The sequence below is a fragment of the Ursus americanus genome, chromosome 2 (genome assembly GCF_024610735.1).
Source record: "Ursus americanus isolate L20-20 chromosome 2, mUrsAme1.1.p, whole genome shotgun sequence".
Lineage (NCBI taxonomy): Eukaryota > Metazoa > Chordata > Mammalia > Carnivora > Ursidae > Ursus > Ursus americanus.
In genome coordinates this window covers 42,144,488-42,172,283 of record NC_142128.1, presented here as the reverse complement: position 1 = coordinate 42,172,283, position 27,796 = coordinate 42,144,488, and the positions used below count along the sequence as shown (strand labels likewise).

General features: G+C 53.4%; 3 protein-coding genes and 1 long non-coding RNA gene across 6 annotated transcripts in view; 3 read left to right on the top strand and 1 right to left on the bottom strand.

The window, feature by feature from the left end:
* The first annotated feature begins 8,491 nt into the window (after positions 1 to 8,491).
* On the top strand, positions 8,492 to 14,009 carry LOC148110559 (uncharacterized). The gene is made up of 3 exons (XR_015721467.1): positions 8,492 to 8,998; positions 10,406 to 10,489; positions 11,089 to 14,009. It is a non-coding gene; the product is annotated as an uncharacterized LOC148110559 (long non-coding RNA).
* Positions 9,012 to 10,850, bottom strand: LOC123783469 (uncharacterized). The gene is made up of 3 exons (XM_087855043.1): positions 10,779 to 10,850; positions 10,581 to 10,706; positions 9,012 to 9,614 (listed from the first exon to the last, which is right to left on the bottom strand). Exons 1-3 carry the CDS (start codon positions 10,848 to 10,850, stop codon positions 9,156 to 9,158), a joined length of 657 nt encoding a protein of 218 aa, XP_087711169.1. The 3' UTR covers positions 9,012 to 9,155.
* Positions 14,010 to 16,369: 2,360 nt separating the features above from the next.
* SSR2 (signal sequence receptor subunit 2) lies at positions 16,370 to 22,476 on the top strand. Its single transcript, XM_045784227.2, has 6 exons — positions 16,370 to 16,449; positions 16,936 to 17,090; positions 18,034 to 18,132; positions 18,933 to 19,041; positions 20,799 to 20,876; positions 21,921 to 22,476. Exons 2-6 carry the CDS (start codon positions 16,936 to 16,938, stop codon positions 22,029 to 22,031), a joined length of 552 nt encoding a protein of 183 aa, XP_045640183.2. The 5' UTR covers positions 16,370 to 16,449; the 3' UTR covers positions 22,032 to 22,476.
* Positions 22,477 to 25,405: 2,929 nt separating this feature from the next.
* Positions 25,406 to 27,796, top strand: part of ARHGEF2 (Rho/Rac guanine nucleotide exchange factor 2) — a 42,379-nt gene continuing 39,988 nt past the window's right edge. For all 3 annotated transcript variants that reach the window (XM_045784093.2, XM_045784094.2, XM_045784095.2), the window contains exon 1: positions 25,406 to 25,634. The gene's annotated coding sequence lies outside the window, so the exon portion shown is untranslated. The remainder of the gene's footprint in view (positions 25,635 to 27,796) is intronic.

Below are 27,796 nucleotides of genomic sequence, written 5' to 3'. Positions count from 1 at the left end.
CTCGCGGATCCCACGCGGCCGAGCCGAGCACCGGTGGAGACAGGCTGCAAGGATGAACGTGGAAACTCCATTTGCCAGGACGGAGGAGGCACAGGACGCAAGGAAGCCGGGCCGGCTGGTACTCGACTGGAGCCCTGGGATGGGAGAAGCCGAAGGACGACTTGCAGGAATAATGTCACAATGATCTAGAACTGATTCAGGAAGCCCAACGCTTTGCAATAACTTGCACCCTGCGAAAAGGCAAACGCAAAGAGATGTTGTAACGCCAGGAGCAGGGGTGGAGCTCCGCATCTCTGAGCTTCAGCAAGTTGCCTGCCCGTCTGCACTCCAACGCCCAGTGCAAGAACCTTTCCAAAGTGAAGGTAAGACAAAGACGTTTTCTGACAAACCCAAACTGAGACCACCGCCAGCCAACTCACGTGCGGGGTGATCTTCCATCATGATAAAAAGAAAAAGAGGACAGACTGACGAGCCACAAAACTGGAAAACACGTGTGTAAATCTAAAGGAACATTAGTCCATAAAACAAAAACAATAATATCTCCTCCGTGAGGATTCGTGACAGGGGAGCTCAGGAGCCAGACGGCAGGGGCTGGGGGTGTGCACCATGGCCTCCACTGCCAAGTGCCAATTCACGGTAACCACTGGGAACCCAAGGATGGATGTTTTCTTTTCTTTTCTTTTTCTTTTTTTTTTCTAAGATTTTACTTATTGGGGTGCCTGGGTGGCTCAGTCATTAAGCATCTGCCTTCGGCTCAGGGTGTGATCCCAGGGTCCTGGGATCGAGCCCCACATCGGGCTCCATGCTCCGCTGGGAGCCTGCTTCTCCCTCTCCCACTCCCCCTGCTTGTGTTCCCTCTCTCGCTGGCTGTCTCTCTGTCAAATAAATGAATAAAATCTTAAAAAAAAAAAGATTTTACTTATTACTTGAGAGAGAGCGAGAGATAGAGCATGGGGAGGTGGGAAGCAAACTCCCCGCTGAGCAGGGAGCCCGATGCAGGGCTGGATCCCAGGACTCCGAGAGCATGATCTGAGTCAAAGGCAGATGCTTCAGCAATCAAGCCGCCGAGGCGCCCCCAGGATGGATGTTTCCTCACCAGCAAACAGAAGCACAAGGTGTACCTGCCAAACGACTAGAGGGAGAAAACAAAGTGAGGACTCAAAAGCAAGACAAGGAAAGAAGTACCATGTCAAGAGGTCCAGGAGGTTTTTCAGGATGGGGAAGCTATCGTGCATGATCCTGCCCAGGTGGACACATGACACCGTGCATTTGCCAAAACCCATAGAACTTTCCAGTGACAGAAACCCTAGGCCATGCAAACTGGAAACATGTCATCCAGGAGGTCAGGGGACCCCAGGACGGGATGAAGAATGTAACCAGAGGATCTAACTATCTTATAAATGTATGAAATCCGTTCAACGGGAAGGGCAGGGTAGATGCGGAGCCAGGTAACTCGGAAATGAGCGCAGTCAGTAAAGGCAAAGGAAACCTCGCTCTGTGCTCTGGTTGGTACGTGTCCCATGGATGTATTGTTAACAATCCTGATACCACTATACACGGTGCTAGAATTGAACAACTAAGTAATTGTGGGTCCCCAGGGCAAGCGCCGGTTCTCACTGTGGCAGCAGGAGTCTATGGACCAGTGAGGGGATGAGGCTACAATGACCCAGGTCATGATGGATTAGAAGTGGAGCTTAATACAGATATAGATAGAAATACTCGGAGATGTGTGAGTTAGCACACGTCTGTGTCCTTGCTCGCGGGAGAGGGGGCTGAGGAGACACAACACTTGGTGACATCAGGCACACCTGGTACCCAGGCCTTGGTCTCTGACAGCATTCTCCCGTGAAGGCAGCCAGGGCTCCTCGGAGGAACGGCCGATGCCAGGACAGGAGATGTGCAAGGTGAGCTGGGAGCCTCCCGTAGGGAGTGAGCGATCCACAATGATGGGGACGTGACAGAGGGACACAGGAGCCCCTGGCCTCCCAACGGCCAAAGCTGGAGCAATGTGACCAACAAACAAAGGGCACAGAATTATAACCTGAAGGGTAAAGTACATGCTTGTGAATCTATGGACACAAATAAGTAAGTGAAGAAAAAAATGGGTGAAAAAAGACAAATGAGTGCAGAAAAATTCCAAACAACTTGTCAACTTATGTAACTGTTCTGCGTAAAGGAGGTAGAGCATAATTCCCCCCCCCCCCCCGCCAAGTGTGGGCTGCACAGCTCTCTCTTCCAAAGTATGGAAAGGGGGCAGGGCAGGGGTGACTTCAGAGAGGGGACACGACCTCAGCCCCGGAGTGAAGGTCAACAGCAAATCATGTTGACAACATATACTCAAGATGATAAAAACAGCGTTTTACCTCTGTTCTCTTCTCCCCCAAAACTCACTACTCCTGTCTAATCATGACAAAAACACCACACGTACCCCATCTGCGTACTCCTCAGAACTGTCAAGGTCATCGGAAACAAGGGAAGTCTGAGGAAACGTCACAGTCAGGAGACGTGACAATCAAATGTAACATAGCATCTGGGATGGGAGCCTGGAACAGAAAAAAGATACTAGCCAAAAACTAAAGAAATCTGAATAAAGTATGGACTTTAGTTAATAATGATGTATCAGTAGCGATTCATTCACTGTAACAGGTGCGCTGTACTCATGTAGGGTGTTATTGATGGGGAAACTGGGTGTGGGGTATATAGGAACCCTCTTCACTGTAACGGTTTTTTTTATAAATCTAAAATTGTTCACAACAAAAAGTTTATTTAAGATGAGACAGAAGATACAGAACAAATAGGAATTGCACATAATATGGTAGATTTAAATCCTAATATGTAAGTAATTGTATTAAATGTAAATGGCCTAAATGCTTCAATTAAAGGCTGAAGATTGTCGGGCTGGATCAATAAAATAAAAACCTAACTACAAGGCCAAGAGATCCTGCACGTGGAGGCTTTGGTGCAGCCCATAGGACAGCCCGGTGCACACGCCAGTGTTGGGTCCCTCAGCCCATCGCCTGGGGACCCAAGGCCAAGCCCAGGAGGCCCAGGTCCACTGGGGACCTCCTCCGAAGGAGGTGGGGGCACTGAGCCCTTCTTGAGGCTGAGCAGAGGCCAGGACACTCCAGGGGCTGCAACCAGCCTCATAGAGCCCAAGGTGGGTGACTCCCAGGCCACCTGCACTGTGGGGACAAGCAGCCTTTTGTCCCTCACCACCTCCTGGGTCATAGCCCTGCCTGCAGAGAATAGGGAAGGAGGGATGCGGTCCAGACTCCAGGAGAAGCTGGTGTCCCAGAGTCATGGGAAAGGGCTGGTTTTAATCACTCCCTTTTAAGTGAAACATTCTGAATTCCCTGTGGATGGGGCTGGGGGTGACCACAAGACATTTGTAGAAGAGAAGAAAACAGAAAGATTGAAAGTACAAGTCTGGGAAAAGATAAACAGCAAACACAAGCCAGAAGAAAGCTAGGGTAGCTAGATTAATAATAGGCCAGACAGAATTCCAGGCAGAAAGCAGTACTAAGAGGTAAAGAGGGTTAATTCATAATGATAAGAGGTAACATTCACCAGGAAAATATAGTAATCCTAAGTATTTATGCACCTAATAACATGGCCTCAATGCATAAAAAGAAAAAAACTGAGAGGAGCCTGGGTGGCTCAGTTGGTGAAGCATCTGCCTTCGGCTCAGGTTATGATCTCAGGGTCATGGGATCAAGCCCCGTGTCAGGCTCCCTGCTCAGCGGGAAGTCTGCTTCTCCCTCTCCCCCTGCCTGCTGCTCCTCTCCATTGTGTTCTCTCTTCCTCTCAAATAAATAAATAAAGTCTTAAAAAAAAGTTGAGAGCACTACGAGGAGAATTGGAAAAACCCTCAATCATAGATCTGAACACACCTCTCTGTAATTGATAGCTGTAGGCAGAGAAACAATAGCAATAGGGACTAAGATATAGCATTAATTCTAAGATACAGATTTTTTTTTCAGGGCACCTAGGTGCCTCAGTAAGTAGATCGTACAACTCTTGATCTCGGGGTCATGAGTTTAAGCCCCACGTTGGGTGCAGAGATTACTTAAAAATAAACTTTTTTTTTTAATTAAAAGATTTTATTTATTTATTGGACAGAGAGAGACACAGAGAGAGAGGGAACACCAGCGGGGGGAGTGGGAGAGGGAGAAGCAGGCTTTCCCACTGAGCAGGGAGCCAGACACGGGGCTCAATCGCAGGACCCTGGGATCATGACCTGAGCCAAAGGCAGACGCTTAATGACTGAGCCACTCAGGTGTCCCTTAAAAATAAACTCTTAAACAAATACAGATTTTTTCATATTTCAACATCCCTGAAAGGAGGATTTAAAAAAAAAAAATAACTCTTGGTGTCCCGGAATTGAGTCAGAGTTCGGTTGGCAGCATTTTAAAACTTTTCGGTGGTAAATAAAGTAACAGTGTGTTATGTGTTGGATTGTGTCCCTCAAACACGTCTATGTTCAAATCCTAACCCCCAGGACCTCAGAAGGTGACCTTATTTGGATAGAGGGTCATTGCAGATGGAATTAATTGCGATGAGGTCGTCCTGGAGTGGGGGGCCCCAACCCACTTATGCTGGTGCCCTCCTTATAGAGGGCAAATCTGGGCACGGACGTGCAGAGCACATCGTGTGACAGTGAAGGTGGAGGTCGGGGTGGCACTCGCACAAATGAAGAGCACGGAGATTGCTGGTGAGCCCCCAGGTGCTGGGGGAGAGGCGCCGCCCAGGTTGTCCCCGGGTGCTCATAAGGAGCCACGCCTGCCCACACCTTGGTCTTGGACTTCTAGCTGCTGGACTGTGAGACGATGGGTTCCTCCTGTCTAGGCCACGTGGTTTGTGGGTCGTGGTGCTCTGTTAACACACACCGGGGTGCGCCTTAGGTTCAATGAGAAACACTACATACAACGCTTCACCCAATAAAGGATAGACTATATGTATTTTCAAGCATACATGGCACATTCACAAAAATTAAACATATACTGAGAAATACAACATTTGCCAATGAATTTTAAAGGACAGAAATAATACAAAGTATGATCTCTAATCATAATGCGGTTTTCTAGAACTCAAAAAGATTTTTTGGAAATAAGGACATATACTCCTAAGCAAGCCGTGGGTCAAAAAAGAGATAATAATGTCAATTGTCAAATATTTTAAAACTAAGCAGTAACAAAAGCTTCCCTATCAACACTGATGGAACACAGTTAAAGCTGTAGGTAGAAAAAAATGTGTAGCCATAAATGCATATATTAGAAAAAGGAAAGGTTGAAAAGTAATGAGTTAAGTAACCATCTCAAGAAGTTAAAAAAGAATAGAAAAATATACCCAAAGAATGTAGAAGGCTAGGAGCACCTGGGTGGCTCAGGCGGTTAAGTGTCTGCCTTCGGTTCAGGTCGTGATCTCAGGGTCCTGGGATCGAGCCCCATGTTGGGCTCCCTGCTCAGCGGGGAGTCTGCTTCTCCCTCTGCCCCTCCCCCTGCTTGTGCTCTCTCTCTCTCTCAAATAAAGAAATAATCTAAAAAAAAACCCCAAACCAACAGAAAACAGCAAGTGTTGAAGATGAGATTGGAAGTCTGCACTATTGGCGAAAATGTGAAATGGTAGAGCCTCTGTGGAAAACAGGGTGGTGGCAGCTTCTCAAAATATGAAAAATAGACTTACTGCATGATCCAGCGGTTCCACTTCTGTGTCTACGCGCAAAGAACTGAAAGCAGGTCTTAGAGAGGTACTTGTACACCCACGTTCATAGCGGTACCAGTCACAAGGGCTTAAATGTGGAAGCCACCCAGCTGCCACTGATGGATGGACGGAGGAGCGAGACGTGGTAGAGACTCGTCGCTCAGCCTTGAGAAGGAGGGAGATTCTACCCGGCGCTACGACGTGGATGAACATCGAGGACGTCACACTAAGTGAAATACCCGCCCCCCCCTCCGCCGGTCACAATAAACACAAACACGTGATGCCGTGAGGACTTCGAGTCGTCAGACCCGCAGAGACAGAAAGGACGTGGCGGCCGCCAGGGCTGGGGCAGGAAGGGCTGGCAGTCAGTGTCCAATGGGCACGGAGGTTCGGTTTTGCAGAGTGAGGGGTCCTGGGGGCGGCCGGCCACGGTCGTGGTACAACCGTGTGAACGCATTTGGTGCCCCGAAGCGGGCACTTAAAGTGGTTGAGACGGTAAACGTGAAGTCACGTGTTTTACCACAATATAAAAGTTTTTTTTTTTTTTTTAAGATTTTTTTAGATAGAGGGGTAGGCTGGGTGGCACAGCGGTTAAGCGTCTGCCTTCGGCTCAGGGTGTGATCCCGGCGTTGTGGGATCGAGCCCCACATCAGGCTCCTCCGCTATGAGCCTGCTTCTTCCTCTCCCACTCCCCCTGCTTGTGTTCCCTCTCTCGCTGGCTGTCTCTATCTCTGTCAAATAAATAAATAAATAAAATCTTTAAAAAAAAAAAAGATTTTTTTAGATAGAGACAGCCAGCGAGAGAGGGAACACAAGCAGGGGGAGTGGGAGAGGAAGAAGCAGGCTCATAGCGGAGGAGCCTGATGTGGGGCTCGATCCCACAACGCCGGGATCACACCCTGAGCCGAAGGCAGACGCTTAACCGCTGTGCCACCCGGGGGCCCCAATATAAAAGTTTTTAATTAATACAATAAAAAACACAAGACGCAAATAATGAATCATGGAACACGACATCAAAAACTAAGGATGTACTGTATGGTGACTAACATAACATAATAAAAAAATATTTTAAAAAAACACAAGAAAGCAAACAGGGTGAGGGGTAACAAAAGAGTATGCTGTATGACCTCACATAAAAACCTGAAACGGGCAAAATTAAACTTTACTTTTTGAAAAGATTTTATTTATTTATTTATTTATTTATTTATTTATTTATTTATTTATTTATTTATTTATGAGACAGAGCGAGCAAGCAGGTCAGGGGTAGAAGGAAAGGGAGAAGCAGGCTCTCCGTTGAGCAGGGAGCCCCATGACCTGAGCCAAAATCAGGAGTCGGTCACTTAACCAACGAAGCCACGCAGGCACCCCAAAATTAACCTTTACTTTTTAAGGACGGCTGTCTAGAAGGAAATCCATGATGCAAGGAAGTGATTACCACCAAAGCCATCACAGCAGTTACCTCTATGAGAAGTCGGAAGCTGTGTCTCAGAAGGAGGACACATGAGTGATAGTAATGTCAGCCCGACCAGTGTTCCTGTAAGTTCTTAACCTGAGCTCTTATCCAATGTTTTATTTGGAAATAGCTTGGACTTACAGGGGATCTGCAAAAGCAGTACAGTCTCGTTATTCTTCACCCAGCTTCCTCCACTGTTAGTATTTCGTGTAACGCCGGCGACCAGAGTACCGTTAACAAACTAACACTGGTGTGATCATGTTAGTTCAACTGTGGACGTTATTTGAATGTTGCCACTTTGTCCACTAATGGCCTTTTTCTATTTGAGAATCCAATCTGGAGTATGGGGCTGTCGTGTGTTCGCATGTGACAGTTCCTCGGTCCTTCCAAAGTTCGCCGAGCCTCGGCCCTTCTGAAGAGTACTGCTGCATTCCTTCCGACGATGTCCCTCCATCTGGGTTTGTCTGAAGTCCTCTCATGCGGATATGGCCATGCAGTTTTTAAAAGATTGTATTTATTTGTTTAAGATTTTATTTACTTATTTATTTGACAGGGAGAGAGAGAGAGAGGGAGAGAGCATGAGCCAGGGGGAGCAACAGAGGGAGAGGGAGAAGCAGAGTCCTTGCTGAGCAGGGAGCCAATGTGGGGCTCGATCCAGGACCCTGGGATCATGACCTGAGTTGAAGGCAGATGCCAACCTCCTGAGCCACCCAGGTGGCCGAACGTCATGCATTTTGACAAGCCGAGCCCACCACATGTGCGTCTTTATAGCACATCGTGGCAGGGGATGAGATGTCCGCGTATCTCCCCGTTAGTACCGGTGGCCTTGACAGCTCGGTTAAAACGGTGCCGTGCCTGCCGGGTAACCCTCTGTAAAGTTATCATTTTACCTCTGTAATTAATAAATACCTTGAGGGAGAGACTTTGAGACTATGCAAATACCCTGTTTCTCCTCAAATTTTCATCCACAATTCCACTCAATCGCGGTGGGCCACGGCCATCACCTGCCTTGAGCCGGGTTTCCGGAACGCCGTCCACTCCCCGTGTGTGTTAGCGGCCGTTCTGCTGGAGAAGAGCTGTCATTTCTCCCGTATTTGTGTTCTTACGTTTATGCACGTTGCGGCCATACACTCTTCAAGCACGCAGGGGCATTTACAAACATTAAACATACCGTGGGAAACAGAACGAATCTCAGGGAATTATAGGAGCCGCTGTCTGGCCCCTGAGCGGACCCCTGCCCCACCACCCGCCGCACACCCACTCCCAGACCCTTCAGGTGGCTTGCTCACAGCTCGGGGCGCCTCCCGGTGATTAATAGGCCTCAAAGGCGCCACCGAGCGTGTGGGGCGGCTCTTGCCGCAGGGCTCCGTGGACCGGGCCGCGGCCCCAGCCCCGCTCAGCCTTCTTCCCCGCCCGGCCTACCACCTCCCGGCCCTCCCCTCCGAGCCGCGGGTCTCAGGAACCTGCGCGGAGCCTCGGCCAGGACGGCTGTTCCCCAGTGCCCCCCGCAGAGCCGCCCTCGCACCCAGCAGCGCGGGCGCAGGGGCAGCGCGGAGCCTCGAGGACCCCCTTCCTCCAGAGGACGCAGGCGGCCAGGCGCCTTGGGTCGCCGCCGCCCGGGCAAACAGCTTTTGTTCCCGTCCTACGTTGGCTAAGCGAGGAGCCCACAAGCTTCGCTTTGAGCTCAGAGTCCCGGGCAGAGAGCAGAGCTCTGGAGGGGGTGGGGGGCTGAAGAACGCCCGCCCCCCACCCCCGCCCCAGCCCTTCGCTGTGTCCCGGCTGCAGGCCCCCAGGGCCCCAAGGCCTCGCCCCCTGGGGACGGAAATTCAGACGCCGCTGGAAAGGGTGAGAAGGGTTCAGAGACACACGCGGGGAGGGGAGGAAGAAAGTGGCTGCGTGTCCCCCCAGATCAACCCATCCGTCCTCCAGTCCGTCAATCCGGAGACAAACCTGCCCTCGTCGGGCTCGGACCCGCCGTCCTCAAAAACACACTGGGCTTTATTTACAAAGGATTGCGGTCTGGGTGCTCCCGGCTCCGGGCCGGGCCTCTCCTGGGCGCGCCCCCGGGAGCCCCGCGCCTGCGCGCCTGCCGGCCGAGCGGTCCGACTGGGGGGCCCCCCACCGCCGCCGCCGGCTCGTCGGGCCCGGAGCCCGGCAGGCCGCAGCAGCCGCACAGATAGCGGCGGAAGCCGGCCAGGCTCCAGCGGGGAGACGCGGCCCGGGACGCGAGCGAGCCGGCGCTGCTTTCCCGGGTGCTGGGGCGCTCCGCCTGCCCCAGCGGGCGCGCCCTCCAGGACCCAGGCAGCTTCCGCCGCGGCCTCGGGGGCCGCCCGGGGGCACGGGCGCTGTCCGCCTCGTCCTCCTCCTGCTCTTCCTCCTCCTTCCCCTCGTCCTTCCTCGGGCGCCGCGCGGCGACCTTGCTCCGCTTCTGCCTCTGCGACGCGAGGCCCGGCTCTTCCTCCTTGGGGAATCCGAGAGCAAGGGATGAAGCGTGCTCTCCACTGACCCATCCCGCGGCCCACGGGACTCCGTGTCTGAGGGGGAGTGAGGCAGAGAAGGACTGAGGTCAGAGGGGAGGCTCGGGCCGCCGGGCCAGCAAAGCCTGCCCCCCTCCCCCGGGGACCGCAGGGAAGTCCCCAGCCAGCCCCTGCACACCGCGCTCATGCCGTTGCTGAACGCCCGGACGACAGGGGGTTGTTTTCTAAGGATCCGAATGCAAATACTTGGGTCAAATACAGACTCATTCCGGAAGGCAGACCCTGGCCCTCTAAGGGATCTGTTCTGCAGTCCTGGCTGGTCCTACGGGGGTGACGGATGTGCCTGTTGTGATTGTGTGGTTTCCAGAGTACGTGTCAACACGGCCAACTGTGCACTTCCAACTCGAGCAAGGCACTGTCCGTGAGTGCGGGCACACACAGACCCCTCCAATCCACACACAGCAAAGGCCCTACACCAGCTGCGCTTCCGACGAGAGACCCTGCCCAGAAGCCGAGGAGCACCAGTGTGAAGGGGGTCTCAAGCAGGGAGCAGTTGTGGGGGGGTCTGGGGTCAGACATACGGCTGGGCACCCAGCATCTCTGCTTCCGACTCATGTCATCTTGGGAGAGTTATTTCACTTGCCTGTGCCTCAGTTTCTTTATCTGGAAAATAGGGATAATAACGGCATCTACCCTCACAGAGCAGCATATGGTAAGTACTCAGTAAGTGTAAGCTGTGCTCACTACTAATGCTGGTATTTTATTCTGGAAGCAGTAAATTTGAGCCATGTTTCGTGAAGATGTGAATTGGAAGGATGTGGAGAAGATGCGAAGGTTGCTGCCGGACCTCTTGGGGCAGGTCAGTGAGGAAAATTGCCCATATGGAGGTCCAGCAGGGGGTGCAGGACCCCAGGGGAGGGGGGATGCAGGGTGTGGGGGGGGTCACTCACACTGGTCAGCTCCTGGCTCCCTTGGTAGCCCAGGTCATCAGCGAAGCTGTGCAGGGACGTCAGGGATACGGCCAAGGTGTTAAAGGAGGGCTCTTCTGCCCCTGGGGCTCTCCAAGCTTCTTTGGTCTCCTGAGGGGGAGAAGTCCGTCGGGAGGGAGCAGCTCACGCCAGGCAGGACTTCAGGGTCAGCAGCCTTGCTCCCGCCCGTGCCCCAGGCTGCCCCCTTACTCTGAGGATGGAAGCTAAGGACACAGTCTCTTCCTTCTTCATGATCAAGTCTGTGATCGCTCACGTGATCACGCCTCCAGCATGTCCACTCCCCGCCCACCACACACTCACAATTCTTTAGTCTCCGTGTCCTCACAGAAGCCGTTGTCGTAGCAATAGGAGGGTGGGGTCCCAGGTCCAGGGGTTCCCCGGGGGCGGGGGGGAACGTTCCTCTGAGGGGCTGAGAGGGCGCGGGTGCACAGCCACACAAGCACACACACACCCCTGCTTCACTTCTCAGCGGGAGGCTGGACATGCTCACCCCCAACCCCTGCCTACTGGGGTGAGCAGAAGGAAGACTGGGCTTAACTAGAGAGACTGTGGATTGATTCTGAAAATGGCGCAAACCCTCAAAGGGCTTCAAGATGAGGCAGAGGCAGACTCCAGAATGCAGCCTGGAGTCCACGTGTGCTGGAGAGACATTCAGCAAGAAGCAGAACTCCGGGTGGCCAGGTCTGTCTGAGATTTTCAAGGGATCCAAGGACGTAGAAGGGCCCCTTTGTCTGTGCCAAGAGCCGGAGCTGCCTGGGCCCCTCTGCCTTTCCTCTCAAATGCAATGCTGTGATACGTGACCCTTCTTCGTAGGACCCTAGATTCTCTTTGAAAGTCATAGAGGGCATTTTGGAGAAAACTGAATGTGGCCTCTGCATCAGAAAATAGTCGATTATATCAGTGTCAAACTCTGTGGGTGCAATAATGTTATTGTAATTACAGAAGAGAATGTTCTTGCTCTTGGCCGGCACTGGGGTGTGCCCAGGCAGGGGGCCCAAGACCTCCTTCAAGATTGCTGCTCATCCCAGTCCCAGCCTGGCTTGCAGAACCGAGGAATGCCCTTGAGTAGCAAGGAAGAAGTGATGGGCTTGGAGAGGCCAGCCAAGTCCCCTGTGTCTCCAGAGAGGCGGGGAAGCAGAGGGAGGGAAAGGGGGAGGGGCACCTTGCCTGGGGAGCCTCAGGATAAGGCTGAGGGGGCGTGGCTGGGCTCCAAGGAACCCATAGCCTGAAAAAGTTTTGATAACCAGGGGCTGCCTGGGTGGCTCAGTCAGTTAAGTGACCGACTCTTAATTTTGGCTCAGGTCATGATCTCAGGGTTGTGAGACTGAGCCCCACATCAGGCTCTACGCTCAGCATGGGGTCTGCTTGAGTTTCTCTCCTTCTCCCTCTGCCTCCTCTCTCTCTCTCTCTCTCTCGCTCGCACGCGCTCTTCTTTCCCTCTAAAACAAATAAATAAGGGGTACCTGGATGGCTCAGCTGGTTGAGTGTCTGCCTTTAAGATCTCAGGGTCCTGGGATTGAGTCCCACACGAGGCTCCCTGCTCAGTGGGGAGTCTGCTTCTCCCTCTGCCTCTGCCACAACCCCTGGTTGTGCTCTCTCTCTGTTAAATAAATAAAATCCTTAAAAAAAATAAAATAAAACTAGATGACAAAGAAATGCCCACTTTAAAAAATAAAATAAAATAAATAAAATCTTTTTAAAAATCTGATGATTCCTAAGGACTTCCCATAGCTAAGGGAAATTTTTTTTAAAAAGTATTGATAACCAAGCACCATGCATCTGACACATCGGGAGCCCTCTAGAAAATTAGAGTCCGCTCTGGAGAACATGACCTGGGAGTCCCTGCATTAACAGAGATTGAGTCGCTGATACTCTATGTAAAAAGGGCTGGACACAGAAACTAGGTTTGATTACAGAAAAATAAGGTAGCCAGCATTTCTTGGGCATCTAAATTTGCATCCGGACATTTGGACTCACTATTTCAGTACTTGATTTTGTTTCACTGAGAATATAAGCACGAATTATTTGTGTAAAATAAAGTGAGTTTATTGCATGATTCCACTTACATGAATTACCTAAAATAGACAAATTCATTGAAACAGGATGTCGAGTTGCCAGGGCTGGTGGGAAGACAGGAACGGGCATTACTGTTCAATGGGTATGGAGTTTCAGTTCGAGAAGTTGAAAATGTCCTGGAGACAGATGGTGATGATTGTATAACAAACAACGTGAAGGTACTTACTGCTACTGAACTGTATACTTGAAATGGTTAAAATGGCAAATCCCATGTTAGATATGTATTTACCACAATCAAAAAAATGAATCTAAAAAAATGTTATAAAATTGCTGGCATTGCTGGGATTCTGGATGTTTCTTAAAAAGTGGCATGGTTCATATTTAATCCATAACCACTTACAGAATGCCCCTAGCTTAGGCCCATCGGAGCCTCCTCGATTTGGCAGCAAGGCTCTTTCCCAGTGCCTGTCCAGCCACCAGCCAAAGAGCAGTTGGCCTTTTCCTTCTCGGCTTAGCCACTCACTCTCTTGGTTGCCTCCTTGTTACAGATCCCAAAGAGAGGTCAATGGGCTCCGTCTTGACCATTGGGGGAACGTGGCATGAAAGCAGTGAGCGACTCACACCGGCCCTGCCTGCCTCCGTTCCAGGCACACAGTTCCCTGCACGCCTAACAAGTCTTTCAACAGAAACATTTCCCTTAGTAATTGATGGTTGAAATCTCTCTTCTAGTCAGAATAGATTCTAATAGGGAGACTGTAGACAGAGACTATGTGTCTTCACCACCCCAGGCCTTGTTTGATACTCTCCCATACACAGTGGGATGTGTCGGGGTGCAGTGGGTGAAATGCTCTTTTAACACACCATTTTCTGAGGTTCTCTCTGGTTCTAGAGAAAGAAAGGAAAAAGCATGGGGCGCCTGGGTGACTCAGTTGATTGCGTGTCTACCTTTGGCTCAGGTCATGATCCTGGGGTCCCGGGATCAAGGCCCGCATCAGGCTCCCTGCTTAGTGGGGAGCCAGCTTCTCCCTCTGCCCCCTGCTCTTGCTCTCAAATAAATAAATAAAATCTTTTAAAAATAAAATATAATAAAATAAGATTGTTCCATTCTTCCCTCAGTATGTAAAAACAGGATTGATGGGGGCACTTGGGTGGCTCAGTCGGTTAAGTGTCTGCCTCCAGCTCAGGTCATGATCCTGGGGTCCCGGGATCGAGCCCCACGTCAGGCTCCCTGCTCAGTGGGGAGTCTGCTTCTCCCTCTGCCTTTGCCCCTCCCCCTCACTTGTGCGTTCTCTGTCTCAAAATGAATAAAATTTAAAAAAAAAGAAAGGAAAAAGCCATCTATAATTCCAAGGGTTTGCGAAGCCGACTCACTTGGGTGTAGACCCCTTCAGTGAACAGTGTTCACGTCGCTGCTGGTGGGTGCACGTGTTATATTGTCGCGACTGGGCGTCTACTTGCTTCCCAAACGTTCGCAGTCCGCACGTGCGCCCAAAGCACCAAGAGGCAGGATTTCTCGGGCAGTGTCAACTGCTTTTTTAGAGAACATTATAATTAAAATGAAGAACCCTTGTTTATCAAAAAGACACAATGAAGAGAATGTAAAGGCAGACCAGGGCCTGGAAGCCCCGTACTAACCTCTTTCAGGACACTTAGGACAGCGTCATGAATCTATCTGCCCCCACCCCTGCCAGGCCCCCACCATTTCAAACTCTTCCAAGTCAAGTGCATCTTATACACGTTTGTTCTCTTGGAAACTAGTGTAGGGCTGGTGGTAGTAAGAAGTCAATAAAAGCGATTGTTTTTTGACTCAATAATTTGCGCTGATCAAAAGTCTGAAAGTGAGAAAGTGGACCAGAGGGAGTGGTCTGTTTGGCTAAAGCAGAGAGGGGTAGGGATGACAGTGAAGGGTCTTGACTGTCAGACAAAGGGATGTAATTCCATGGACAACAGGAAGCCACTGCTGCATGTGTGCGCATGTGCGTGTGTGTGTGTGCGCGTGCGTGCGTGTGTGTGTTTTAAAGGGTGCTTGGCATTGCATTTGCCTTTTCACTATAGTTATGAGTATATCTCACCCCATCACTGGGCTCTAACCTCCGCGAGGGCAGACACCACGCCCTGTCTCTGTGTCTCCCACAGCAACTATCGCAGTGCTTGATGCATGACAGGTGCCCCCCAAAAGGGATGCTCAGTGTATCAATGAGTGAACAAGGGACTCAACTAGAAAGGGCAGAGGCAGAAGGGTCTGTGTATAAACTGCAAAGTAAGGATGGAGACGTTTCTCTCCCGAATCCAGAGTGGCTATGGGTAGGGTATCTAGACTGTGTGTGCTGCAGACACAGTCTCTTTGCATGCGGCTGAGTGTGAGAACCAAGAACAGCCACACTTCATATCTTTCCAAGCTGGAGAAATTGCTATGAAAACAACACTTTGGAAAGGAATAAAAAATCCCACAATCAGCAAGTATTTCTTGAGCACCTCCTTGGTGTTCAGCGTTACTCTAGGACCTTTGGTAAGTGCTCACTGAAGAAATAGCATCTAATCATTAAGGTGGCTTTTCCGGGCCAGAAACAAGTGGGAAAAAGCATACTCTACTCCAGTCTTGTAAAAGAGCAATGTAGTCTGGCAAAGCCAAGGCAGGCTTGCCAGGGGGGATCAGACTGCAACAGGGCCCTGAACGATGGGCTGGAGAAGGAAAGAGAAGTAGCTTGGAGGGTGTAGGTAGAGAAGTGGTCATTCGTTCCTGGAGTTCCCACCGCGCGCTCAGGCACGACACTGAGCAATGCGAAACAGACAACCTGTCCCCAAGGAGCTCTAGTCTGGGAGGTGGGGAATGCAGGGTGTGCTAAAACAAATACAGGAGATGTGTATTTTTCCACAAGAACGTTAAGTCCTCAGCAAGAAGAAATGTTCTCTGTCCTCTTGGTCACTGTAGCCTCACGACCTAGAACAGTGAAGGCACAAACCAGGTGCACAATAAATGCACACCGAATGAAGGAATGCTGCAATGGAGATAGAGAGTAATAGGAATACTGAGAGTTAGCCTTCCCTAAGCACACCTGTGCCAGCCAATGCGCTTACGGTTTCACACACATTATCCTATTTGCCCTCCAACACCTGGAGAGTGCTGAATTATCTCAGTTTACAGATCTGAGAACCAAGGCTTTACAGAAGTGCCACCTGCCTTAAGGTTACGTAGCCAGTGAGGGAGTGGCAGGCCTGAGATCTTGTTCGCGACGGCAGAACCCCACAGGCATCCTCTTCCAGAACGCTGTTTGGCGGCGTCTGTCTGGCTGCTGATGGAAAAGTGCAGGGTAAGACCCAAGACAGGGCGTCCACTGCAGTGAACACAGCAAGCAGTGATGAGCATGAGCAAAGAGGTTACAGTCGGCACGGCGAAGAAAAGACTGCTTTTCCGGGATCTCGAAGGGCGTCGAAGAGAAGCTCGGGGCTTGGCGCCTTTCTGCATGCAGGGAGGACCACGTTTGTCGTCTGGAAGCAGAAAGGATGCCGGGAGCCCTGAGAGGAAAAGCTTTCCCCTGGTGTGTAGCTCGCCGGCGCACTGGACGCTGCGGACTGCGGACCCCGTCTGCAGGGTACCTGCCCAGGGGCGGCAGCACGCGGTAGCGCAGGCCAGCTCGGTCCCCGGCGCGCGCAGGCGCCGCAGAGCCAGAGGCGGGGCCTGGACGGGAACTACAATTCCCAGGAGGCATCGCGCGGAGCACTGAGGTTTCCGGCCTAGCTCACTTCCGGCCATTGCCTGCTGACGCTCTCTTCCGGTCTTGGTGGCCCCGGAGAGGCCTGTGGGTTGTGCACGGTGAGCGCCGATCCGTGAGGGCGCGGGAGGAGCGCCTCCCGTGTCCGCACGGTGCCCGGCGGCGGAGGGGCTGCTCGGCCGCGGCGGGGACGGGAGGGGCGCGCGGGCGGGGGAACGTGTCTCCCTGGCGAGAGGGGGAGGGCTGAGCGGGCTGAGTCCCGGAGGGACCCACGGAAGGGATGTGGGGACCCAGAGAGGTGGGAGCCCGGGCAGGGGGCGTGGGGAGGACCCCGTGGGGCTGGGCGGAAGAGGCCTGTGCGAGGGACGGTCCCACCAGCCGGTGGCTCCCCGGCCCCCCGACGGGAAGAGGGCGGCAGGTGGGAGATCCCGGCGTGTGGGTCAGCCCTGCTGGCTGATGGGGAAGCGGCTGCTGCCTTGGTGAGATTGAAGGAGTTTTGCTAGACTTGGTAAGGGGGCGCCTCCGTGAAGATTGTGGTGCGCTTACATGCTTGGGTTGACTGCCTACTTGGCGTTTTTTCCCCGAAGATGAAGCTGCTGGCGTCCGTGGTGTTGGCCCTGTTTGCTGTCAGTCATGCAGAGGAAGGAGCCCGGCTGCTGGCCTCCAAGTCACTGCTGAACAGATATGCCGTGGAGGGGCGAGACCTGACCTTACAGTACAACATCTACAATGTCGGCTCGAGGTGAGGGGGCCCCCGGGGCTGCAGGTTGGGCCCTTCTCCTTCCCAGCTGGGAAGGGAGACTTGTGGGGGCCAGCAGCCGCAGGTGTCAGGAGCCAGTGAACGCGCTCTAGGACCTACTTCACCTAAGCTGCTAGAAACCGTCTTCCACTTTTTGGAGTTGGGAGTTTCTGAGGGGTAAGAAGCAAGAATGAGGGTGAAAGGGGGAGAGGAGGAGGAGACCCCATCCTTCCTTACCTCGGGGCTTGCAGGTTTCAGCCTTCTGTCTTTCATTAACCTGTAAGCATGTGTATTGCCTTTCTTTAATATTACTCACTTTAATTCTCTCTTCCATGTGTGTCTTGCTCCTCTTCCCCTCTGTACGTACTACACACGTACACATAGATACTGGGGCAAGAGAGAAGGTGGGCCCATTCCTTCTTTGGCGCTGCTTAGCCAGAGAATCCAGCCCTTGACCTAGATTCCTCAGTGCAACAAACCCAGGTTACTGTGTGACTCGTATCTGTCTTTCGTAGTTCTGATTTTATAGGACAAGCAGGCAGATTTAATTGCTGATTACTTTTCTTTTTAAGATTTTGTTTTTATGGGGGCGCCTGGGTACCGCAGTCGTTAAGCGTCTGCCTTCGGCTCAGGGCGTGATCCCGGCGTTCCGGGATCGAGTCCCACATCAGGCTCCTCCATTGGGAGCCTGCTTCTTCCTCTCCCACTCCCCTGCTGTGTTCCCTCTCTCGCCGGCTGGCTCTCTGTCATATAAATAAATAAAATCTTAAAAAAAAAAAAAAAGATTTTGTTTTTATGTAATCTCCATCCAACGAGGGGCTCGAACTCAGAACCCTGAGGTCAAGAGTCCTGTGCTCCTCCGACTGAGCCCACCGGGCGCCCCCAGTTGAGCACTGTACGTCTGTATCCGTTACTTGCTAACCGCTTTTGTCCCTCCATTTTGCAGCGCTGCGTTAGACGTGGAGTTATCCGATGATTCCTTCCCTCCGGAGGACTTCGGCATTGTCTCCGGTATGCTCAACGTGAAATGGGACCGGATTGCCCCGTATCCTTGACACTGGGTGGTGAAGGCTGGTGTTGGGGAAGATACAGACACATTGCCAGCAAAGCAGCGAGGTCACTTCTTCACATAGTCTGGCTGCGTGTGGCCATTCTTCTGTGTCCTCTTCGGAAAGATGGGACAATAGAAAATTGAGCGTGATTGAGGGTAGGCCTAAGGAAGGAGGGTCGTCAAGTTCAGGTTATAAGGCGGTACAACATACTATGTGGGGAAGAGGTAGACTCCTAGGAGATGGTTTGTGGCTGACGAGGATAGTTAAGCTTTTAGAAGAAAGTCAGTTGGCTGCTAGCATGGAGCCCCCGGGCGGCCTCTTAAAGACTTTTCTCATTCAGTGCGTCTCCTACCGGCATCCGCCCGTCATTTCCCAAGTAGAATTAGATTAACTTTTCCCCCTGTGAATGAAAGTATTTAGATTTTCTGGTGAGGGTGTTTTCTTTTTGTTTTGTTTGTTTTTATTTTGTATTTTCGGTCTTCCTTCAGTTAGTCAGAGTTTCTGTGAGAATGATTTTTCATCCGTAATATGTGTTGCTTTGAAAGTTGACACCAGAAACCTGAGGACTGAGTACAGCGTGGCTGCGTATTGAGACCCCTTACACCTGGCTGGGATAGTATGCGCCGCGTCTCAGGCTTAGAAACAGTTCTGAGCTTATTGTGCCCGCAGAGGGTTGCAGGCATGAGGTCCCACGTGTGGGCCGCCCTTTCTGTGAACGGTGCGCCTGGTCCACACGTTGAAAGGGTATTGCAGCTTCAGCTTCGTCTTCTTGCTTCCTTGACTGTCGGGCCAGCGCTAGCAACGTCTCGCACACCGTGGTCCTGCGCCCACTCAAGGCCGGCTATTTCAACTTCACCTCGGCAACCGTTACTTACCTGGCCCAGGAGGATGGGCCTGTCGTGGTAAGTTGCCCCAACGTTAGCTGGAGGGGCCTAGATCTGTTTGCCTTTGAAAACTTGCAGAAACGTTCTAAGGCAGCCTAAATTCTGAGGATGGTGAGAAGGACCAGAAGCTCCGCTGCTGTCCTTGGGAAGGAAGGAGGTTTCAGACCGTAAAGATCCAGCATGAAGCAGTTGAGGTGGTGGCAGAGGAGAACCGTAGCCTCCCTCCTATTCGTCCCTCTTGCTTTGCTTTCATCTGGGCCGTGACGTCTGCCGCACAGTCTGTGGTCTCCCGTGCCGCTCTCACCCTTTTCTGTGGGCCTTCAGTGCATTCCCAGTCTCCACGTGTCTTTCCCTTGCTTGGACCGCTCCTGCCGCAGACGCCCTGGTGATGAAGCTGTTCTCTGCCTCCAGCTCTCCGGCACATTCTGCCCTCATGAGGCTGAGCCCCTGCCCACCCGCCCCACCCTCTGTCATTCTCATTCTTTCTCTGTTGGGAGTGACCCCTCTGCTCTCAGGGCCCAGCTTTGGACCACATGCCCTTGTTTCTGTCTTCTGCTTTTACACCCCACTGTTTTGTCCTGCTCACCCTTTCAGCAAGCCTTTGCTGACTGCAGAGAAGTTTCTAGAGCCCTGATGGCGTCCTTCACTCAAACATTTAACTGTGTGCTGTCTCAGTACCTCTTTTGCTTAGGTGTAGGTCTTTACCCAACCCCCTCCCAGTTTAATCATAAACTCCTTGAGGCCGGAGACTTTGTCTTAGATGTCTCTCTGGTTCTCATGTATGATAGAAAATCAGTAGTAAACAGTCCTTTGATCGATTGTGGAAAAGGTCAGCAGGCATTTATTGAGCCCCAGTAGTGAGCTAGGATCTAGGGAATACCGAGAAGATGGGGACACTGTCTGCAGCCGTGAGTTTAGGAAGGCCCCTGACAAGGCGTTACAAGTGGGCTGTGGGCTGTAGGCTGCACAGCGAGCGCGCCGTAGGGAAGACCCTCGGCACGTCAGCCGTAGGACTGAAGGAAAGCTAGGGTCCTCTGACATTCGTCGCACTGTGTGAATTGTTTTTACAAACCACATAGAACCATATTCTTGTAATCCTAATTAGGTTTTTCACATCTTGTGTCCTTTCGGCTTTCAGAACCAGCTTTAGAACTCTGGTTCTACCTGGTATTTGATAGGTTAAGAGACATAAAATCAAAGGCTCGGCTGCCACTTCAGAGCGAGGCTGTTGGCAGCGTCCTCCGGCTCCTGGCCTGCTCTCCGGGGCAGGAGCGCTGCGGGCTGTGGCCCCTTCTCTCCTGTGTGCATTTGGGTGGGGCTCCGTGCTTTTCCGAATACTCCTTAGGTCGCTGGAGCCTCCTGTCAGTGTGTGAGGTATGGAAGAGCATTTCCACTGGAGGAACAGGGAAGGTGTGGCCAAGGGCAGGTCCTTCCATCACACACCTCTCTTGCGGAGGGGCCGGGGGTGGGAGCCACTCTTCCAGAGCCTGAGGCGAAGGAAGAGGAAGGATTTGGTCTAACCTCGGCGGCACACCTGGCCTGCCTTGTGGAGAAGAAGCTCATCGTGCGTCATCTGGCTCCTGATCGACTCCTCTTTACGGCACACTGAGAGTCATGCGGCTCTCTCTAGTCCGGAAGCTTTCCCGCATCTTCTGGAAGCTCCCTTGTGCCTTCGGGAGCCGAGAATGTCGTACTTCGGGTTGGGTCGGTTGGGACTGCCCTTTCTCACATGAGGACTTGCATTTGCGCTAATGCCCTTCTTGTCTTCCTTTCAGATTGGCTTCACCAGCGCCCCTGGACAGGGAGGAATCCTGGCTCAGCGAGAGTTTGATAGGAGATTCTCCCCACATTTTGTAAGCTCCTCGGTGTCCTCTTCCTCTTCCCCTGGGATGAGAACACCCTTTGGCTGTGGGACCCCTTGGCCTCCTTAGAAGATTTGTTTAGTTTGTTGGTTCTCGTCACATCTGTTTTTTCAGGTCTGACACAGACCAACACCAAATGTCCTGATTTACCCATTAAGAGAGATTTTTGGCCATGAGATCACAATTGCCAGAACCAAAAACTCGCCCTTTTTCTCTGCGCAGCCTCGAGTTGCGTCCCGTTTTGGAGTCCTGGGTCTATTTTGAGGCTTAAAAGAGTATGTGCTTAGATTCAGAGAGTTGCGGAGCGCTGGGAAGATTGAGTGGGGACGCTGTGGCAGTCTAGTCTGGGAGAGGATTCTTTGAAGATTTGCCTAAAGTACTGAGGAGATTCAGTGTTTGTTCGGTGAATAATCATGAAGCTTCTAATTTGCTTTGGGAAGACAGGTGAACAAGACATACTGCCTTCCAATAACCATCTTAAGGGCTTGCAAAGGTCTCAGAACAGGTCAGCAGGGAGAAAAGCGTCATGACAGAGACCACAGGCAGGGTGTTGGGGGAGCATGCGGCAGGATCGCCTGACCTGGAGGGCTTTCAGGGGGAGGTGGCGTTCAACCAGTCAGAGGAGGTAAAGTAAAGGCAGGAGTCTTCTGTAGAGGGAGTAGGTCAGGGGGCAGAAAACAGCATGGCAAGTAGTTTTGCAAGGCTGGGGGGCAGAAAGGGAGGTAGAGGAATGGAAGAGGGGGCTGGAGGTGTGGGCAGGGCTGGGCCTGGGCATCACCTCCCTCCAAGATTGTCTGGAACAGAGAAGCTTCTCTCCCAGTCTGGGTCAGGTCAGGTGAGGCCTTGGGCTCCATAGCTCGGAAGGTAGGTTGGTCTGGAGAGACCCCTTCCTGTCAGGGACAGTCAGAGGAGCCTCTCTGCTGAGGTTCTGCTGAACGTTTGGGCTGCACTGCCCCCTCTTGTTGCCCGCCTCCTTCCCGGCTGTCCCATGCCCTCGTCCAGACTTGTAAGCGGGGCCTCTGTCGTCCTCCACAGCTGGACTGGGCAGCCTTCGGGGTCATGACGCTGCCCTCTATCGGCATCCCCCTGCTGCTGTGGTACTCCAGCAAGAGAAAGTACGACACTCCCAAGACCAAGAAGAACTGAGGGGTTCCTCGGCCCTCCCTGCCCAGGAGATCCAGGTGCTTTCCAGACTCCAGAGGGTCCTCGAGTGCGGTCTCTTGTCCCCTAGCCCCTGCCACCTTCTGGATCCTGCCTGCTCTCAGCCAGAGTGAAGCACTAGGCCTCGGAGTCTGAAAGCCTCCTCGTTCACTCCTGGAGCCATAAAAGCAGGAATGCCTCCAGCAACGAGCCTCGAGCCTCGAGGGCCCCCTAGTGCCCTCTGTGGTGCCGCAGTGTGAACTCTGAGGGGCCCAGGAGGGGCACTCGGGAGACTGCCGGACTCGACCCCCATCCGCGGCCCTCCCCTCTCGGAAGAGGCTGGAAGATCAGATGAAGGCTGAGGGACTCTCAGAGGCTACGCAGTCTCTGTTCTGGGTCAGGGGAGCGCTGACCAAATGGGGTTTTCTAATAAAAACAAATGCCACGCTGACTTGTCTGCCTTCCCGTCACCTGGTGAGCTCAGGCCCTGGGCGCCCCAGCTCCCGGGCAATGGAGCTGACTTCCCTTCCCTCCTTGCTGTAGGTGTTGTGGTCCTGTTTGCGCAGAGACGCCTGTCCCCAAGCGCCTTTGCTTCCATCCCTTACTTCCCTCTCTGCTCTCGCCACTCAGCTCATACCACCCTGACCCTTCCTTGCCTGTGAGCTCCTCTCCACAGCGAGAGGACGCAGGATGAGAGGAAAGAAGGTCCTCATGCCCTGTGAGACCTCCTGGTCTGATTTATTCACTGACCTTGAAAAAGCTACCTCCTGATGCCTGGTTCTAGCCCTTTCTTTGTTTAAGAACTAGCTTTTTTTTCTTTTAAATTATTTAAGTAATCTCTACACCCAAGGTGGGGCTCGAACTCATGACCCTGAGATCAAGAGTTGCATGCTCCAGTGACGGAGCCCGCCAGGCGCCCCAAGAACTAGGCTTTTCTTAACTCGAATTCATTTTAATTCCTGAGCACCTGTAACCCCCGAGCTGTGCCCTCGTTACGGCCTATGGAAAGGCCGTGGTTCTCTCTGCAGCGGCGGGGAAAAGCGCTGTGCACTGACTCGATCCAAGCCAGGAATGCCGTGGTCCGAGAACAGCCTCCCAGGCAGGAGGGAAACCCAACAAACACCCGCTTTGTTCCTGCCACCAAGTTGCCCAGTTTAGATGCTGTTGGGGGTTGCAGGGAGGGGGGGAGACTGCCCAACCGGTTTAACCTTTCCTGGGCCCAGCGCACGGAGCCCGGGCCCCTAAAGGATGAAAAGGACATGGAGACAACGGGAGGCTCCCAATGGAGTAGCCCTCCACCAGCTCGCCTCCCTCCTTGGGGGGCTGCGACTTGGACACCCCAGGACCGGCCAGGTCAGAGGGCGAGGACGATATGTTTGCTCTTGTTCGTTGTGTTTTGGTTTGAGACCTGGGACTTGGCTCAGGAGAGTGGGGGAAAGCAATAGTCAGACACTTGGGGTTGAGAACAAGGGCAGGGTGGGAGCAGGGGGCTGGTTGGCTCGGCAGCATGCTCCCTAGGACTGGAATGCTAGTCTTTGGAGAACAGTGAGGAGTTCACCTGTCATGGGAGGGATTGTGGTTTAGAGGACCAGATAGAAGACCGGGTATTGTTCCTAACTCTGGAAGGTGCCACGGGAGACTTCTCCCTAGCCTGAACTCAAGGAAGGACTCCTATCCCAACAGCTGGGGCTGTCTTCTCGGAGAACTTCCCATCCTGGCCCTCAGGATGGAGAAGGAGGCTGGGGGACGCAGGTCTGACACATAACCAGAGAAGCATTGTGGTGGCAGTTCATGTCACAGGCCTTTGAACAAAGGCCAGAGCCAGACCCTTCATCTGGAGAGTCAGGTACCCTGGAGTCAGGGTGGAATGTGAGCCTAAGAGCTCATGAAACCTATGGACAGACAGCAGGATAGCTGGCCGTAGGACCAGAGCCCTCTGAGCTTCTCGAGGAAGAAATCTAATGCGAGAGGGCCTGCAGACAGCACTTCTCCACCCTCACGGAGACCACCCTGGACAGGTGTGACCTGCAGGCAGTACAGATAGGGACCCAGCCGTCACGGTGTTCCAGGACCACCCCCCCCCCAAACCAGCCCTGTATCGTCCAGCTGGCACCGGCTCACCCACACACCCAGCCCTGGTGCCGGGAGGAGCCAGGGGTCCAGATCTCCACCCAGTTCACGAACTAGGCCCTGGGACTCTGGCTGCAGAGATCCTGTGAGGACAGGTCGAGGAATTCCCAAGAAGCTGACAGGATGGGAAGGGGCAAAGCCTAATCCCCTGGGACTTACCCTGTGACAGCCAGGAAAGCCTGCCCTGCCCACCTCGGAGCCTGTGTCATCTGGATGCAGGTTGTTGAAGGAGAGGGTCCCCAAGGACCCCACGCCGAAAAATGAGGCCAGGTCCCCTGTGTTCTTGGGAAGCGAGGAACAGCCCCTGTGGCTCCTGTGGTTTGGGGCCCAGCCAGCAGGAAAGGGCACAGTTTCCACGTGTGGCAGCGGCTGTCCTGTCACCTAGAGGAAGAACTTTGGAGCTGGCTCCACCGAATGGGTCATGTAATTAGTCCTCTGGTTTCCCGGCTCAGGAGAGACTCAGGGAGCAGGGCTCGTCCGGTCCCGTGGCGATCGGCAGCTGGCATGTCTCCTGCAAGCGCTGTGGGCCCAATGTTCCTGTCCCACTGCGTGCACACATGTCACCCTGGGTCCCCACTGTACCGACCAGGAGACAGGCTGCCAGGGAGCTCTGAAGGCCCCGGCCCAGGGAGCCGGCAGAGCCAGCCACGGTCCTCGACGGCAGCGTGCCCTTGGCCACCAGGACATACGGCCCGAGAGGAGGAGGACTGGGAAGGCTGTTAGGTCAGGACGTCCTCTGCCCCCAGAAGCTGTGATGGGGAAGAGGTGAGGGAGCCGCAGCCCAAAGGGAGGGGGCAGGAGCCCGCCTCCAGGCTCCCCACGGCTGTGGCCATAATCGCCCCTCCCCCATAAGCTGCCTCTTAAAGGGACCAACAGCAGTTTTGCAGCCCAAATCAAGAGAGGGCAAAGGTCCTCCCTGGTCCCAGGAGGACCCTGCTGTCAAGTAGGTTTCCAGCTGTGGGCCTTCTCTGGGATGCTTTCTTTCTCCCCTCCTCAGCATTCCCTGTCCCGCTGGAGGGAGGGGGAAGGTGCCCACAGTCTCCAGGTGACCCCAGCTTGGCCCCCTCTACCTGTTTCCATGTGGGCCTGAGTCCAGGGGCTGCCCTTTGTTCAGGGAGTGCTGAGTTCAGGAGGCCCAGGGATCCTCGGACCTGCCACGGCACCCGGCACCCGAGGGGTTAAAGGCCTGGGCACAGCACGGCTGGGGTGTTTGAAGTAGGGCGGGGAAGGGAAGGGCTGTAGCAGTTGAAGAGGCAGCTGGTCTGGATTGGCAGGAGTGCCCCCTGTCTCCTATGCAAACTTCTGGACCATGAGCAGTGACCCGAAAAGGACCAACAGAGGTGCCCCCACTGAGGTGCTAGACTGGGTTCTTAGAGGGGCTCCCTGAAGCGGGACTCTTCCCTGGGACTCTTCCCTGTATTGAAGCCGGCAGCCGAGAGCAGGAGCAGGGCCCCAGCTTTGGGGTATCTCCCAGGCCCGGTGAGTTTCCCTCTTCCCTTTCCCTGGGTCCTCACCCCATGAGTGGGGATCCCCCTGGGAGCAGAGCCCCTCCCGAACCCCTCAACACCCAGGAAGCAACGATGTGTAGCTTCTCCACCAGCCTCCTGCATTCAGCTCCCGTTTTCAATCAGATAATGTTGTGTGTTTGGGGGGGTGCAAGTGTGCAAATAGGGGCTCTCGAGTGCGGCCAACACTTCACACTTACTACTTGCGTGACAAGTGATGCCAAACCCTCTGTGTATGTTCTTAACCCTGACGACTTTATGGGGTTGACATGCTGGGATCCCTGCATTAAAGATGGGGTTTGGAGCAGTTAAATACGGCCAGACAACTGAGAAGTACATGGTGGTGCCGGGGGTGCACACGCCAAGTCCATCTGACACCAAAGTCCATCACGGTGTTGTCTGGTCTCTTTTTCTTACCCGGGAGGTATGGGAGCCAGGATGGCTCTGACAGTTTGAAGCCTCGAGATCCTCATTCATCCGGGGTCCCCTTTCTCTAGGGCCTAACACGGTTCCCTGTATCCTTGGGCATCCATTGTGAGATTTCAGGGGCTACCAACTCACACCTGAGAGCTAGGGACTCCCAGACTCCAGGTCACCCCACCTGTCCACCTCCCACTGTGGCTGTCCCCTGAGATCTGATGGGTTAATTCCCTGGGACACAGTGGCCAAAGTCTTCTCAGGTGTGTCCTTCTGAACCTCAGACCCTCTCTTGCCCCACCCTTCTGGCACAACACCCGGAACTCATGCCAAGGAACAAATGGGCCAGAGGTGGAAGAGGACTGGTGGGCCCTGCCCCAGGCTCTCCAGTCAGAGGAGCCCCTGGTAGGATGAGTTCACAGGCCCAGTGGGAAGGAAGAGGGCGGCTCCTGGCTTTAGTTTGCAAACCAATTAAACAAAAAAAGTGGTCACCCTTAGAAGCCTGGATTTCGTGAGCCTGGCATATCCTATCCGAGAGGAGGGGGTGATTTAGGGCGTGTGTTTGAGACAGATGCCTGACTGCCTTCCTAAGCAGAGGGAGGTGTGCTTACCTTACAGGGCTGGGGACGCCTGGCTCTCCGGCTTTGGACTTCCGGAATTAAGTAGTAACAATAAAATCAATAACTCTGCCCCGTGGGTCCTATAAGCGGGTGGGTGCCTCTCAGAAGTCAACCTGGGGGGCATCTGGGGGCTCAGTCAGTTAAGTAAGTGTCTGCCGTCAGCTCGGGTCATGATCTTGGTGTCCTGGGACTGACCCCCCCCTCCACTGATGTGCTTTCTCTCTCTCAAATAAATAAAATCTTCAGAAATTAAAAAAAAAACATTTTTTTTTAAAGAAGTCAGCCTAGAAGCTGATGTGGGCAGTAGATGGCCCCTGCTGTGCCTGCCCCTGTCCCCCTGAGGGATGGGGCCGGCACTGGAGCACAGACCCTGCTGGGTTCGCCTCTCCGGCCTGAGCTGCTGAAAGAAGGCGACGCTCTGCAGACACCCTCGGCCTTTTGACTGTGGGAACCAGGACACTACTCTCTGGCGGTTGGCAGGACAGCTAAGCGAAATCTCATGGGCCTCTCACTAAGAGACAGAGTCTGGGCAGGCGGGGGGGCGTTTGGGACCTGTCACAGAATGGGGTGTCTGGGGAGCAGGGCGGGAAGTAGCTGTGGCTACTGGGGCGTCCTTGATCGGAGGCTCGGGGAACCCCAGCTCTGGCCCCGTCTGAGGACACCACTGGACACATGCTTTACTCCACAGTGCAGAAGAAGCGAGCAAGTCAAAGGGTTTTCCATGACCCTGTCCCCCCAGGGCTGGGAGAAGCCAGTAGACCAGGACATCTGGCTCTCCCTTCCTTCCCATTCTTTATTATCTGGTTCTTTTGGGGGTCTTGCTCATGATTGCCCCCCTTGGGAGACTTAGGACCGCAGGGCCAGACGCAGGAAGCCCCAGGCAGTGAAAGGGCCCACCAGCCTTGCCCACAGCCCACTCCACCTAGCGGGGCGGATTCCAGCAGCGGTTCCTACCCCAGTGCTTGCTGAGCCCCGCCTGCCCCCCAACCCCACTCAGATTTCTAAGATAACGGAGGAGGGAGTAGAAAGGACACATTTGATTTCTCTGGGACCCCCCATCTAATGGCTTCCTTTCTTTGGCTGGGTTGGTGAAGGGGCA